General features: G+C 33.9%; 1 protein-coding gene across 2 annotated transcripts in view; it reads right to left on the bottom strand.

The window, feature by feature from the left end:
• Window positions 1–1044: 1044 nt before the first annotated feature.
• The window catches only part of PNPLA8 (patatin like domain 8, phospholipase A2), a 30405-nt gene continuing 16370 nt past the window's right edge, over window positions 1045–15079 (bottom strand). For both annotated transcript variants that reach the window (XM_080663191.1, XM_080663192.1), the window contains exons 5-10: window positions 13836–13930; window positions 12180–12351; window positions 9935–9992; window positions 9063–9257; window positions 6836–7031; window positions 1045–3140 (exon numbers count right to left, since the gene is read on the bottom strand). In XM_080663191.1, coding sequence (XP_080519317.1) covers window positions 2866–3140; window positions 6836–7031; window positions 9063–9257; window positions 9935–9992; window positions 12180–12351; window positions 13836–13930 — 991 coding nt within the window. In that variant the 3' untranslated portion in view covers window positions 1045–2865. The remainder of the gene's footprint in view (window positions 3141–6835; window positions 7032–9062; window positions 9258–9934; window positions 9993–12179; window positions 12352–13835; window positions 13931–15079) is intronic.

Genomic DNA, 15079 nt, shown 5'->3' with positions numbered 1-15079 from the left:
CACTCTAGGTGCACCCCAGGTATCAGTTATTTTTAATTGCATCCAGTTTTTAATAATTATTTTGATAGGTAATGTAAATAAAATGCTGCATTAAGTACTATTTTTAAGTTATTTATTATTTTTAAAATATATATTTATTGTTCAAGTATTACAGCTATTTTCCATCCCCTGCCCCCAGGTCTTCACTGCCTTATTGCCTGTGTCCATGGGCTATGTATATGAGTTTCTTGGTTTACTCTTCTTGTCCCCCCAACCCCACATCAAGGTATCTCAGTCTGTTCCATCCTCCATGCTTTGGATCTTATTCTGTTGGTCAATACATTTTGTTCATTAAATTGCACAAATAAGTGAGATCATGTGATATTTGTCTTTCTCAGTTTTTCTAGCACTAATACTTGTCTGATATTCAAAACTGTGACTAGGATTATTTCTAGAGCATAGCAAGTTAAGTAAAATTTTGATCTTTAAACTCTAGAGGTCCTAGCTACTTCAGTAATTAACAGCTCTATAATAAGTGAAAAGGAGAGGCAGTTGTCAGGCACTGCTGGGGGTTAGGGGTAGGGGAGAGGGCTGAAAGGGAGTCCTTCCATCATACTACCAAAACAATATCCCTTCAGACCGCAGGCAGACATTTTGTGACTTCCTTCTCCACTCAGAAGATCCTTTGATATTTACTTTCTCCTGAATAAAATGAGGCTTGGGAGGGGAAGAAACACAGTGTAATTATAACCCCAGGGGAAATCCTATTCAGCCCATATGCCTCTAGGGACAACTCTATTAGTTATCTGAGGTACTATTAATAAAGAATAGTATCTGCAGCAAAAACAGAACTGAAATATCACCAACATTCCATTTATTACAGAAATAAGAATTCGGAGACATCCAAGAAGGCCTAACCATCAAAACCATTTTTTATACTCTACCTATATTATAAAAGGCCTGTGGCCCTAATGCGGTAACAACCAAAGACTGGCGCGGGTGGGCAGGGCCACGCGATTTCGCACACTGGGCTTCTAGTATTTTTATTTTATTTATTTATTTTTTAAATATATTTTATTGATTTTTTACAGAGAGGAAGGGAGAGGGATAGAGAGTTAGAAACATCGATGAGAGAGAAACATCGATCAGCTGCCTCCTGCACACCCACCACCGGGGATGTGCCCGCAACCAAGGTACATGCCCTTGACTGGAATCGAAGCTGGGACCCTTCAGTCCGCAGGCTGACTCTCTATCCACTGAGCCAAACCGGTCAGGGGTAGTATTTTTATATAACTGATGAGTTGGAGAATTTAATCACATTTTATTTCTAAAATAGACTCTTCTTGGTTTCTTTAAAAAGAACAGATATTTTATTGGTGTAGGACTGAAAATTCATTTTCCCAACTCTTCCTATCTTTTGCTTGTACATTTGCAGAACTTACTTTTTAGGTTACCATAAAGAAAAGTAAGTAAAATTTTAGAGCTAGCTTTCCTCACTTTACAAATGAAATATCTGAAACCCAGAGAGGCTGTATGCCCTCCTCCAGGTCACAAATGGGTCTCTACATCAGAGCCTGAGCCAGGATTAGTATTCAGACTCTCAGCTCCCCTCAGCACTCCCTGAATCATACCATACCCCGTGAATCAGCAGAAATATGACAACCTGGCAAACTGTGGTTTTAGCTTTAGTTTATACGTACAAAGCTAAACATGATATAAGAATTAACAAGGCAGACAGATAATACAACAGAGATTAATTTGGTTGGTATAAACAATGATCTGAGTTGGTTTATGTTATTAACCTCTGTGAAATCCAGTTAAAGGAGTTAATATGGTAAAACAAGCCTAACTTATTTTTAAAAAATATATATTTTATTGAAACAATGAGAGAGAATCATTGATTGGCTGCCTCCTGCACACCCCTTACTGGGAATCAAGCCTGCAATCCAGGCATGTGCTCCTGACTGGAATCAAACCCGGGATCCTTTAGTCTGCAGGTTGACGCTCTATCCTCTGAACCAAAACAGCTAGGGCAAGCCTAACTTATTTTTTAAAGCATACTCTTGATAGGTATATTCAAATGCTACGAAGAGATGGGGAACTACATTACGAAGAATAAATAATCTTAAAATGACTTTAGCCTTTTAACAATAAATTATTTCAACAGTTTATTTTTGTTAAGAAGAATATTTTCTTAGTAAATTAAAGTAATTAATTTATGACAATGAATAATAAGCCAGAGCTAGAAAAGTTAACATACAGCATTATCTTGAAATTTCAAGGGTGAAAAGTGATTGGAATCTCACCTATGATTTTGAATCAATCAAGTTTGAATAAAAAACTGTATCTGGTTCCTTCATATTTCCAATGTAAAAGTCCTTTGACAGAAAAACTCCACTTTTCTGTATGTGTTTAAATGATATTACAGTAAAAAGCAACATTTAGGTAGCAGAATGTAGTGAATACATGTGATGTAAATTTAAAAAGAAATTAGCTTTTCCACATGGAAGAAAATCAATGATCAAATAAATTCAACATGATTATGGTGACTAACGCAAAAAAATTAAGTATGATATTTTTTCAGTTGGTTGGCACTACATTAATAAGTTTTCAAATATCAAACAATATAACACCAATATCTATCTACTACAACCAACTAGTACAATAAGATTCTTAAAATATAGCTAATTATTAACATCATAAAAACCTAATTCCTTATAAAGTCTGCCTCTGTGCTGTGCAAGCTAGCCCAAGCACCATCTTTTTCAGGATTCCCCAGAATTCATAAGTATTTCAGTTAACTCACATTGAACCCTACGATTCCTCACTGGGTTCTGTGGATCTTCTGAACAGGCCTTCATTTATGGGAATATATGCGCACACTCATCACAATTTTGAAAAGAATGAAAAGCCTTCATACATGTCAGATTTTAGTTTTATCCAGTCATTAATTTTCTGCAGAGTTGTTTTTTCTTGACGTAAAATTTTTGCAAGTTTGTTCACTTTTTCTTCATTTCTTTCTATGTACCTCAACCCTTCCAACTGCAGTTGATCCAGCTTTTCATTGCGACTTTCATCTAGAGGTATGTTTTCACACATTACAGGATTGAATCTAAAATAGGTGTCAGGAGGTAACAGACCATCAAGCATTACATGGACTTCTGTTAAAAAAAAAACAGAGACAATAGGGTGGTTAAGAAAAGTTATTCTACAGTGATCCAATGTTATCTTTTTAAAAAATTATATTCTTTTAGGAAAATTATAAAGCCTTGCTTATTTCATCCTTCCAGCTAATTAACCTTAGAAAAGGAATCCATCCTGACCGGTTTGGCTCAGTGGATAGAGCGTCGGCCTGCAGACTGAAAGGTCCAGGTTCGATTCTGGTCAAGGGCATGTACCTTGGTTGCGGGCACATCCCCAGTAGGCAGTGTGCAGGAGGCAGCTGATTAATGTTTCTCTCTCATTGATGTTTCTAACTTTCTATCCCTCTCCCTTCCTCTCTGTAAAAGATTAATAAAATATATTTTAAAAAAAAAGAAAAGGAATCCATAATAATACATTGAGTGGCCAGATTATTATGATCTCTGAATGCATAATAATCTGGCCACTCAGTGTATATCCTATATAATAAAAGGCTAATATGCAAATTGTTCCCTGGACCAGGAGTTCAACCATTAGGCAGGCCGGCCAACCACCTATGTCCCCTCCCCTGGCCAGGCTGGCTGGACCCCACCCATGCATGAATCTATGTACCGGGCTCTAATACACACACACACACACACACACACACACACACACACACACTCACTCTCTCTCTCTCTCTCTTTCTCTCTCTCTCTCTCTCTCTCTCTGAGTGGCCAGATTATTATGCGTTCAGAGATCATAATAATCTGGCCACTCAGTGTAAATATACTATAAAATAAAATTCACTTATCAGAATACTTCCTATAATTCTGTTAAATTAGGATACTTGCTCTAGTACTTTCTTCTCTGTTTTTGGTCATACTGTTAGCCACTGCTAAAATGCCTTTTCAACCTCCATTTTGTTTTTTCCTGGAGTTATCTTTATTGAGGCATAATTTACTCACAATAAAATTCACCAATTTTAAGAAAAAGACAAGTTCTGACACATATACAATGTAACCACCACAACAATCATGACATAAAAAAAAAACAAAAAACAATCATGACATAGGACATTTCCATCACTTAAAAAAGTTCCATCATGCTTTCTTTATAGTTGGTTCCTCTTACCATGATCTCTTCCAGAATTTCACATAAAATCATAAGGATATAGCCCTTGTATGCCTAGCTTCTTTTACTTAGCAAAATGCTTTTGAAATTCATCTATGTTGTAGCATATATGAATAATTCCTTTCTTTTTACTGCTGACTAGTATTTCATTGTACAATACAGCATAATTTGTTCTCTCCTGTCTAGTTCTCTTCAGTTTTTAGATATTAGTAATAATCCTCCTATAAATAATTACCCCTAAGTATTTTTGTGGATCGATGATTTCATTTCTTCCGGGGATGAAATTGCTGGCATAAGGTAAAAGTATGTTTTTTGTTTTTTAAAAGAACTACAGCACTGTTTTCCAAACTCTGGTGTATTGATGGTTGGAATGCAAAATGGCTGTACCATTTTGCATTCCAACCATCAATACACCAGAGTTCCCACTACTTCACATCTTTGCCAAAACTTGGGATTGTCAGTCTTAATTTTAGCCATTCCAAAGGATGTATGGTGGTACCTTGTGGCTTTAATATTCATTTCCCTAATGACTAATGATGTTGAGAAGTCTTCCACCTGTATATCTTCTTCATGGAATGTCTGTTCAAATATTTAGCTCATTTATTTTTTTTTTACTGAATTTATCTTTTCTTCTTTTATAGATAATATATAAGATTCTCTCTTTATTTTGGATATGATTACATATTTCTTATAATGGATCAGATACATGTTTTACTAATATATATTTCAGTCTGTAGCTTGTCTTTTCATTATTAAAAGTGTCTTTGAAATATCAAAATTTGTAATTTGATAAAGTCTTAATTTTTCTTTTTTGGTTCATGCTTTTTGTGTTCTATCTAAAAAATCTTCATGTAGGTCAAGGCCATTAAGATTTTTCTCCAGGGTATTCTTCTAGAAGTTTTACAGTTTTAGCTGTCACAATTAGGTCTAAGGTCCACTCAAGTTAATTTCTGTATATAGAATGGTCAAGGTTCAATTTTTGGAATATAGTTATCTGGTTGTCCCAGTACTATTTGTTGAAAAGAATATCCCTTACTCATTGAGTTACCTTTATCAAAAATCTTTTGAGCTTACGTTTATAGATCAATTTCTGTGTTCTCTTATTACATACCACTGACCTATGCCTATCTTTATGTAAATAACATAGTCCCTTGCTTACTGTATTTGTATAGTTTTAAAATCAAAGGGTGTAAGTACTCCAACCAACTTTGTTCTTTCTAAAAACTGTCTTGGCTGTTTTAGGTCCTGTGTTAGGTCCTGTGCATATCCATATAAATTCTTCATTAATTAGAATATAAATACATAAAGGCAGCATTTCATGTTTCTTAAAAATTTCAAATGAGCCCATCACAGGGTTTGCACAAAGTATGTCTTTAAGTATTATGAAACTTACTGATTAAAGTTCTTTTTTCCCTCACATTGCTTACAGTAAGAATATTTTATTCACTTGACAACAAAATTTCACATAGTGAAAAATCCAGTATATCAGCTTTTCTTGGGTTATCATTAAGTCCTCAGTGGGTCGTTTAAGATCCTCCCATAGGCTAATGACTTAACTAATAACATGGTAATATGGAAAAAGTGAGATTCAAAAGTAAGGAGCTAAGTGATAACAATTCTTTGTAAAAATTTAATAACTGTGCCGAAACCGGTTTGGCTCAGTGGATAGAGCGTCGGCCTGCGGACTGAAGGGTCCCGGGTTCGATTCCGGTCAAGGGCACGTACCTTGGTTGCGGGCACATCCCCAGTGGGAGGTGTGCAGGAGGCAGCTGATCGATGTTTCTCTCTCATCGATGTTTCTAGCTCTCTATCCCTCTCCCTTCCTCTCTGTAAAAATATCAATAAAATATATTAAAAAAAAATTTAATAACTGACTTCACATAAGACTTAAAAATAAAATAATAAAATAAAGAGATCTAGCAAGTTTGGGGAACAGCAAAAATGAAAGGGTAGCCAGCTACACTATATAAATGGGACACATTTGAGAGGGGAAGGTGAGGAATAGATGTATTAAAAAGCTGGGTCTTACAGGGCTTGTAAATTTCAGTGAATAATATTTCTGGATTTGGTTCTAGGTATGATAGGAAGCCTGGAGGGTTTTGAGCAGGTTAAAAAACATGGTTTATATATTTTTTAAAAATCACTTCAGCTTTTATATGAAGACTAGATTATTGGGGCAGCAAGAGTGAAGAACTTATTCTAATTCCAGTTTGCCTCCACATTACTAAATAATCAAATTCTGTAAGTATTCTAATTCTCTCACTGTTACATGTATATTCGAACCAACCTGACTCCTTTTCTTTTCCGTTTCACAACTGGCATAATAGTCTCCAACCAAGCCTTTGTGCTAATCCAGGTTTAGATACTTTTCCAACTGTAAGTAGGCAAAGGTAGCACTAACTCCCGCATGGAGAACAGCCTCTATTCTAGGGTCATTTAGAAGAAATGAGTGAGGAGAAATAAAAACAGAAGACTTGCTCCCATGTGCTTCCTAAGCCTACACAATACAGACATAACATACTCTTCTGCAGTTAGCATGAGCATATTCTACTAAAAGCTGAATTTTATAAGTTAAAGTGCTCTAAAATAGCAAACAACCAACCTTCTGTATCTGTTGCACTGTTGATAACATTAGACAGTTTGGCTTTCAAGCTTGTATGTGTCATGGTGTTTTTCACATCACTCTCATAACGTCCAGTGCCTAAGGACACTATACACTCTAGGGGGACATCTGGCCAAAGACATTTACATTCATGCATTGCTAAGGCTGAAGGGTTATTCAGAAGCAAACCTCCATCCTGCAAAATATAAGTTAAGAAAATATAATACAGAACTCTTAAAAGTGAAATTCTATTTTACAAATATGAAAAGAAAAATTGTATTTTAAACAGTTTGAAATTTAGTCATAGGAAAAGCTGGATTATATAATAAATTCAACAACATATTACTTAAAAACAAAAGGTTCCTTTAACTTGAATTGATTTTATATATCACAGATACAAAGAAGTCATGCAAAAACTCACTGGCCTCCCTGGCCTTATTAAGCTTTCATTTCTTATTATGAAAGTTCTTTGAACTTCTTGGATTACTTTGTACATTTTGCTCAAAACTACTGAAATTAATTGAATTACTTTTTAAAGATATATTATCCTTGTTTAATGGTTAATATAGCTCCTATATAAAACCTAAGAAAAGAATTATGGTTCTGCCCAGCTGGTGTGGCTCAGTGGTTGAGCATCGGCCTATGAATCAGGAGGTCATGGTTAGATTCCTGGTTAGGGCATATGCTGGGGTTGTGGGCTTGATTGCCAGTATGAGGTGTGCTGGAGGCAACTGATCAATCATTTTTCTCTCATCATTTATGTTTCTATCTCTCTCTCTTTCCATTCCTCTCTGAAATAAAAATAATAAAAAAAAGAATTATGGTTCTCCTAAACAATTAAAGCTAATTCTTCTTTCTTAAGTCAAATATAACCAAATTAATTCAACGAATTTAAGCTGAAATTTTGTTAACAGTATAATTTCAAAGTATCACCATTCATTATAATGCAGACATAACCTAACCAAGTGGGCAAGTTTTGTATTTCTAAGCATTTATCAATTATCAATATTATTTTGAAGAATTCAAAAGGAAAGAGGGTAAAAAATGCTGATAGAGTACTATAAAAATGTAGCAGAATGTACTGCAAATTTCTCTCTGTAACTTTTACCTATTCATTTTAGATTTTGCATTTTGAAGTTTCACAGAATTGGTCATCTTCTACTCCCACAATGTAGCCATTTGTGATTTGCAGTTTTCTGAATGAGCCACATTCTCTGGCCTTCATGCCTTTGCTCATGTTGTCATCTCAAAACACTCTTTCCTTGGCCTCCTCCTTTGCTCAACCAACCCCCACTTATTCTTGAAAATACGGTACAAGGGTCATTTATTCTATTAAGAACCTAACTGAAATAATACTAACATATTGAGTAGAAAATAATTCATTTCTATTTTAAGATAAGACATTACTGAATTCTATAGTAGTACTATATTGAAAAAGAAATTTGAAATGTCTTACCCAATAATAGGAGAAATATAACCTTAAATTGTCATTCAATAATGCAACACATATTTTAAATGAAGGTCCTGTTATCGAAGGGGAGTGTGGCTCGTCTCCCCCAGGTGCTGGTGGAAGCTGGAATAGCATTTCCAGAGGCCCAGGTGAGTGCTGGAATATGTACACAGAGCTCTGGGCTGATCACAGGATTTCAGTTCTCTCTCCAGGACCAGTTGCCCTCAGTGTTATCTATCTTGTCTGTCTCTGGCACCAGATACCTTTGATCATCCACACATTCTCATTGTTTCAGAGATATAAGCACATGTCTATATATAAATTACTAAATTACTTTTACACCTGAAACTAATATAATATGTCAAATAACTGAAACAAAAGTTCTTTTAAAAAATCAACAAAATTGTTAAACAGATTGGATTCTGCATTTCCAAGGACTGTGCTTCATTTGGAATTTTTACCACATTTAGAAAGCCAATCAGATGTACTACTTCATTTTTCCCAACAATAAAACTATCATAATTGGCTATGTGAATCACTTTATATGAAAGACTGAAAAAAAATCTTTCCTAAAATATGATCTTCAAGCCAGGCAGCTTGTTAAAGAAAAACCAACAACAAATAAAAATAGCTTCTACTGCACACCTTCTGCTACATGGAGACATAAAGAAGAAAGTCTCCTTGGTTGATTCCTCTGTAAGGTCAGTGACATTTAATAAGTGCTAATTCTTTTTAATCATGTAAAGATTTACAAGATAGGCCATAGACTCAACTTACCTGATGAAGATCACTTCCCAATGCATACTCTGCAAAGTAGCCTGGGGCAGCAGACGAGGCTCGAATGGCCTGCCACATTTTGTACTGACAGCCTCCCAAATAGTGAGAGTTGACTCCAGGAAAATGACCATAGTTTCTGAACACAAAAGCTTTTGGTATTACCCCTCTGTTTACTATGGTACTTACTGCAGCTACCTAGTAAATTAAAAAGTGAACAATATCCATTGTAAGCAGCAATATTTGGGATTTGTAAAAATTAAATATTATTTAGTAGTATGAAAGAAAATATAAATAAGCAAGAGTGAAAGAGCACTAGAGGGAGCTGTATTTGCTTTTTCATGGTTATAGCTTGTTATCCAAAAATAAACACAAACTGCATGGAATTCCTAGGTGCAGAAATCCTACTCCTTAATCAAGTAAATATTACCAAAGAACACAGAACTTAAGCAAAACTCAGATCACTGTGTTTCAAACAAAATCAAAAGAGAAGCCATGCTGAGACTTATTCTAGTAACAACTACATTTTGAAAATTGGGATTTCATTTGTATATATCTAAGATACATATATAATTTCTTTTAAAAAATCTAGGAGAGCAAATTACACAATTTTTCTTAAGTCACTGGATTTGATTAAACCTTATAAGTCTTCCTTATCTTTAGTCTCGGTTTTTCATGTTCTTAAACGTTTGTTGTACTTTTACTATATACAGATAAGGTCTAATGATCACATCCCACATCTTCATAAAATAACTCAATACTTTAATCCTTAAAAAGAGGTTCCTAAGAAATTTTTCCTTTAATAAAGGGTTTTCAGCATAAGTGTTTTCACCTAACCTTCAATTCCAATGAGGTGTTATATACTCGAAACTTACCTTAGGACATGTGGGGTCTCTTGCTGTTTCAATCATTAGTGAAGAACCCATTTTATCCCTTTATTAAAGGGGAAGAAATAAATTATATCAAAATTATTTATCTCCTAACATCAGGGAATATATGTTATGCAATTACTGTTTGCCCATGGCTTTATCAAAGTGCTATGAGGGACCAAATTAAAAAAAAAAAGTATATGAATCTCCTCTAGGAGACTTAACATCTAATTAATGTACATGAAACAATATGTGGTTAGTATTTATTAATTTATTACAAGTATCTACTGTAGTATCTGGGAAAGATGCATGGAGGTGTAGCTTGAAAAGGACACCAAAACATGGCAAGGTAACACATTCTAAGTCAGGACCTAAGAGGGGAAAGGCACAGAGGCAGAACCCATCTGTTTACGGAGTCCTCCTGACAGAATAAAGCTGCTGTGTTGAGATAAGACTGCAGAATGGGTAGGCTAGTTACAGAGTAGTCCAAAAACCAGATCAGGACAGTAAGACTTTAAACTTGTATTAGCAACACAGTCAATGTCACCCCACAAAAAATGTTTATTAAGTCATCTGAGTTGGCATTTGAATTACTGTAACATTACAGAAATTGTGCTTTGGGCAGCAATTTTTACAAGTCCATTATAGGGGAATTTTATTTCAGTGCAGATTTTTTCTTGACTTCAAAATTATGTTTTTCCCTTGTATTGAATATAAAAACTATGTTTTTTACCAACCTGCCTCCGTAAGACAAATACATTTTTCTAATTACATTTTTTCAAATGATACTCCTATTTTCAACTAGAATGTTAGTGAATTCACCTAACGGTAGTATTTACAAATTAGGTAGTGACCTACCCTTCACAACCTTTTAAAAATATCAAAGTAAAATACTTTCTAAAACAGACAAGATCTTTGCCTTTCCCAACCTGACCTATGGTCTTCTGCATGAAGATCAATGTAATTTTATTCTTCTACAGATCTTTCACTTTATCTTTTCATAGAAATCTAGAAGCTGCTTTCACAGTTTAAGCAAAATTTGCATTTGCTTTTTGTTTAAACTCTGATTTATTAACTGAACTGAAATGCGTTAGTGAATTAAGTTATAAATATAAATTCAAAATAAAGTCAGGAACATTGTTTATTTCAGAGAGATGTCAAAATACAAAAATGATTTTCAACATTCCTAGATTTTATTGATGCTGTAATTAAAAATAATGTCCCTAAAATAAAATTGTCACAGAAAAAAAAACACCACCACCTATAAAAATGCTCTCAATAAACAATGAGAGAAAAAAAGAAAAAAGTCCAGAGTAGGTGTGGTAGATTATAATAATAATGGCTCCCAATGAATCAATCACACTTCCTAATATCTATATTCCTATATATAATTCCTTTCCACATAACCCTGAGTTTGAGTGGCTTTGGTCAACTGAACATCGGCAGGCATACCATTAGCAAAATCTTTTAATTTTTAAAATCTCTACTACTAATTTTAAACTTGGTTCATGTTAAGTAAAAGTTAAATCATACACAGCAAAGGTGTAGGAAGATTTGTTTTAATGAGCCCAATGGTAGATCTGATTATCAAGTTTGAACTGTTAACTGTCCAACAATTTTAGACTTGTGGCTTTCTTTCTATGGTTTATTTTTGCTTTTCCTTCTATGCTACACTAGTTTGCCATGTAGCAATAGTACCGTGCAATATTACAAAAATAACTGGGAAAATTTTTATGGATATCATGTCTACTATAGTTTGCAATAGTATTTTTCTCTAGTTCTCTGTGATTTAGTATTACCAAGCTTTCTGTACTGTTACAAAAAGCCGGTTTACCAGGTAACTATTTTGGTGAGTGTCAAAAAGAATTTATGGTGTATTTCTGTCGATTCACTTTGAATTTAAATAAATAAATAAATAAAATGGAAGCTTGATAAGTACTTTTGCACCAGGGCTTTTATTTTTGGAAAGTGAGGAAGACTAAGATGATAAGTAAAAACAATAGGATGCAAAACATGGTCTATATACAATATGGTCTCAAATTTTAAAAAGGCAATCGCAACTTTTACATGAAAATCTCACATGCATGAACCCAAGAAAATAGTGACTAGAATAGATTCACCAAAATATTAAGTGATTATATCTAACTACTAGGATAATTTAATTTTATATTTTCAGCATTTTTTTCAAATTATTATGCACATATTACCTACATAATCAAAATGTTTTTTAAAAAGAATAATTATAACTTACTTAAGAATATTTTCCCATGTTTGACTGTCATAAAATGCATGGCTCCAACTCATTTTGACTGTCCCAACAATGACATTTTGTGAAAACACATCTGTTCCTAATTTTCGATAAAGTTCTTCACATTCATCCAGAGACATATGAAAGAATCCCAACATGAATGCTAATATTGCACCTGAAAGAAAAAATCTTTTGTTTTTGTCAGTGTTGATGATATAATACTTTAAAATATTCTGAATCACAGACCTGGTTAAAACTCTGCCTTTGATACTTTCAAACTGTGTCATCTGGGACAAACTACTTAACCTATCAGAGCCCTATTTTTTTCATCTAAAAAATAAGGGTAATTATAACAACTAACATTTATAAAGTTCTTATATTGGGATAACACATGTAAAGGGCTTTATTTACTAGGCCTCAATAAGGATACATAAATGGCAACCAATGATGATGATGACAATTTAAAATAAGTCCCTTAGTTTTGGTCACAGAATACAGTATATTTGACAATTTACCAATTCATTAAAAAAATGCTTCTTCAGATTGGTCCTGGGAACCAATGTAATTAAAGAAATTAGGTCTCTGGGATGTCCTTTTAAATAGCAGATTTCATATCCTAGCTGCAATTGGTAGGACACACTGCCACCTAGTGTACATAATTGGCCTAATCCTGAACTAATAAGAAACTGGAGGGGATGGGGAGAGGGTAGGACAAAGCAAAGAAAGAAGAAAAAAAAACCCAGAAAAGTATTATTATAATGTATTTTAAATATTTTATATGTGTTATTATAGTAGAAGTCTTATTCTAATAAAAGGCAAGATAGCATGCACTGTATGGCATAACTATATAATAGAAATTGCTATTTTTCAATTTGTGGAAAAGTTATAATTAATATAAGAAATAACTTGCCAAAAAATTAAGTTCCTTTCCTTTTAAGTAGAACTACTATGAAGATGAGCAGATATTTAAAAAACTGAATTTTATTGAACTGGTAAGTACGTTACTGTTGAATGAAGTATAAATTTATTAACTTTTGAGAAATTATGAAACAAAATTTCTACATTAGAATATACAAAATGGAAAAAAGAAAAGTATAAGTACGGTATTATAAATTAACTTTAACATAAACTAGAAAACAATGGAAAAGATATATTGTGGTTAATACAGAAATGTACATATTTCATAAGCTGATATTCTTCTATACCATGAGTACATCTCTACGACTTAAAATTCTCTTTCATGAGCACCCCCCTACTAAGAATAGTGCCTCACAGAAGGACATCTCTCACAAATAAGCACAATCTTTTCCATCTTTAATATTCTACTGGTTCAAGTACAACTTAAGTACCTACTTTCCTTACATCTCATCACTGAAGGTGACTAGACCATAAGGCAGTAATTCATAATTCATAACTGATCACTGTGACTTTTTAAAAAATGTTAGATAATGCATTCCAAACTATTCTCTTAATGTTAATTTATTTCCAATAAATATTTTAAAAATTTAATTATTAGAAAAGTAATTAAAAAAGAATTAGTCATCAAAACATGAAATTAATACCCATTATTTCAAAGAATGATATTGAATATAAGTGCTTACTTAATGTTCTTTTTCTTAATGCACTGCTGGGATGTAGCACCCCCATAATAATAATTACCTGTGCTTACACCACAGATGTAATCAAACAGCTGGTGAACTGGCTTCTGAGTAAGTTCAACTAATTTTCTCAGTGTTTGAAGAGCAACCAAACCCCTATAGAAAAAATAAAGATAAAATGAGAATTCATGTTTTAAGGAAAGATAAGTTATTGAACAAAACAATCCTAAAAATGACATTTCTAGCTTATATGCTAACATGAAAACTAATAATATAATTTAGCATCAGTAAAAGTTGCTTAAGTTTTTAAGGTCACTTTTCAATATCTGATGTCATTTCCTTATTTATTTTTTTAAAGCCTCACCCGAGGATATGCTTTTATTGACTTTGCAAGAGGAAAGGAGAGAGAGAAAAAAATATTGATGTGAGAGAGAAACATTGGTTGCCTCCCATACATGCTTTGGACCGGGGATTGAATCTGCAACCTAGGCATGTGCCCTGACCAGGAATCAAACCCACCACCATTTGGTGTTTGGGAGGATGCTCCAACCAACTGAGCCACACTGGCCAGGGCTGAATATCCAATATCTAAGTAATGGTACAAAACCTGTGCTATAGCTGCTCTTCTTTAAATGTACACTAGTATCTAGACTACAAAGATATGCCAATGTAAGATTTTTTTAAAAACAATATCCCAGCCGAAACCGGTTTGGCTCAGTGGATAGAGCGTCGGCCTGCGGACTGAAGGGTCCCGGGTTCGATTCCGGTCAAGGGCATGTACCTTGGTTGCGGGCACATCCCCAGTGGGAGGTGTGCAGGAGGCAGCTGATCGATGTTTCTCTCTCATCGATGTTTCTAACTCTCTATCCCTCTCACTTCCTCTCTGTAAAAAATCAATAAAATATATTTAAAAAAAAAAACAAACAATATCCCAACTGTGGAAAATACTTAAAGCCTCCACTCCCCAGTTTTGGGCCATATATTGGTTTCTTCTCTCACCAATGTAGCTGGTCACCGATGCTTCTATATGGCTTTGTTTTATATATTTTGTCTTATTTTTTAAGCTTTTATTCATTTTTTAAAACTTAACAGTATTAGGACAATGCTCTACATTAAGGATGTATTAACTTACCTGCTGACTTTATTCATTTCTGGATTCTTGAAAAAGGTGGCTTCATAATGAATATGAAAGATGAAATAGTCTAGGACAGTGGTCGGCAAACTCATTAGTCAACAGAGCCAAATATCAACAGTACAACGATTGAAATTTCTTTTGAGAGCCAAATTTTTTAAACTTAAACTTCT

Source organism: Plecotus auritus, assembly GCF_963455305.1.
Source record: "Plecotus auritus genome assembly, chromosome: 4".
NCBI classification, from domain to species: Eukaryota; Metazoa; Chordata; class Mammalia; order Chiroptera; family Vespertilionidae; genus Plecotus; species Plecotus auritus.
This window is presented reverse-complemented; position numbering and strand designations above follow the sequence as displayed.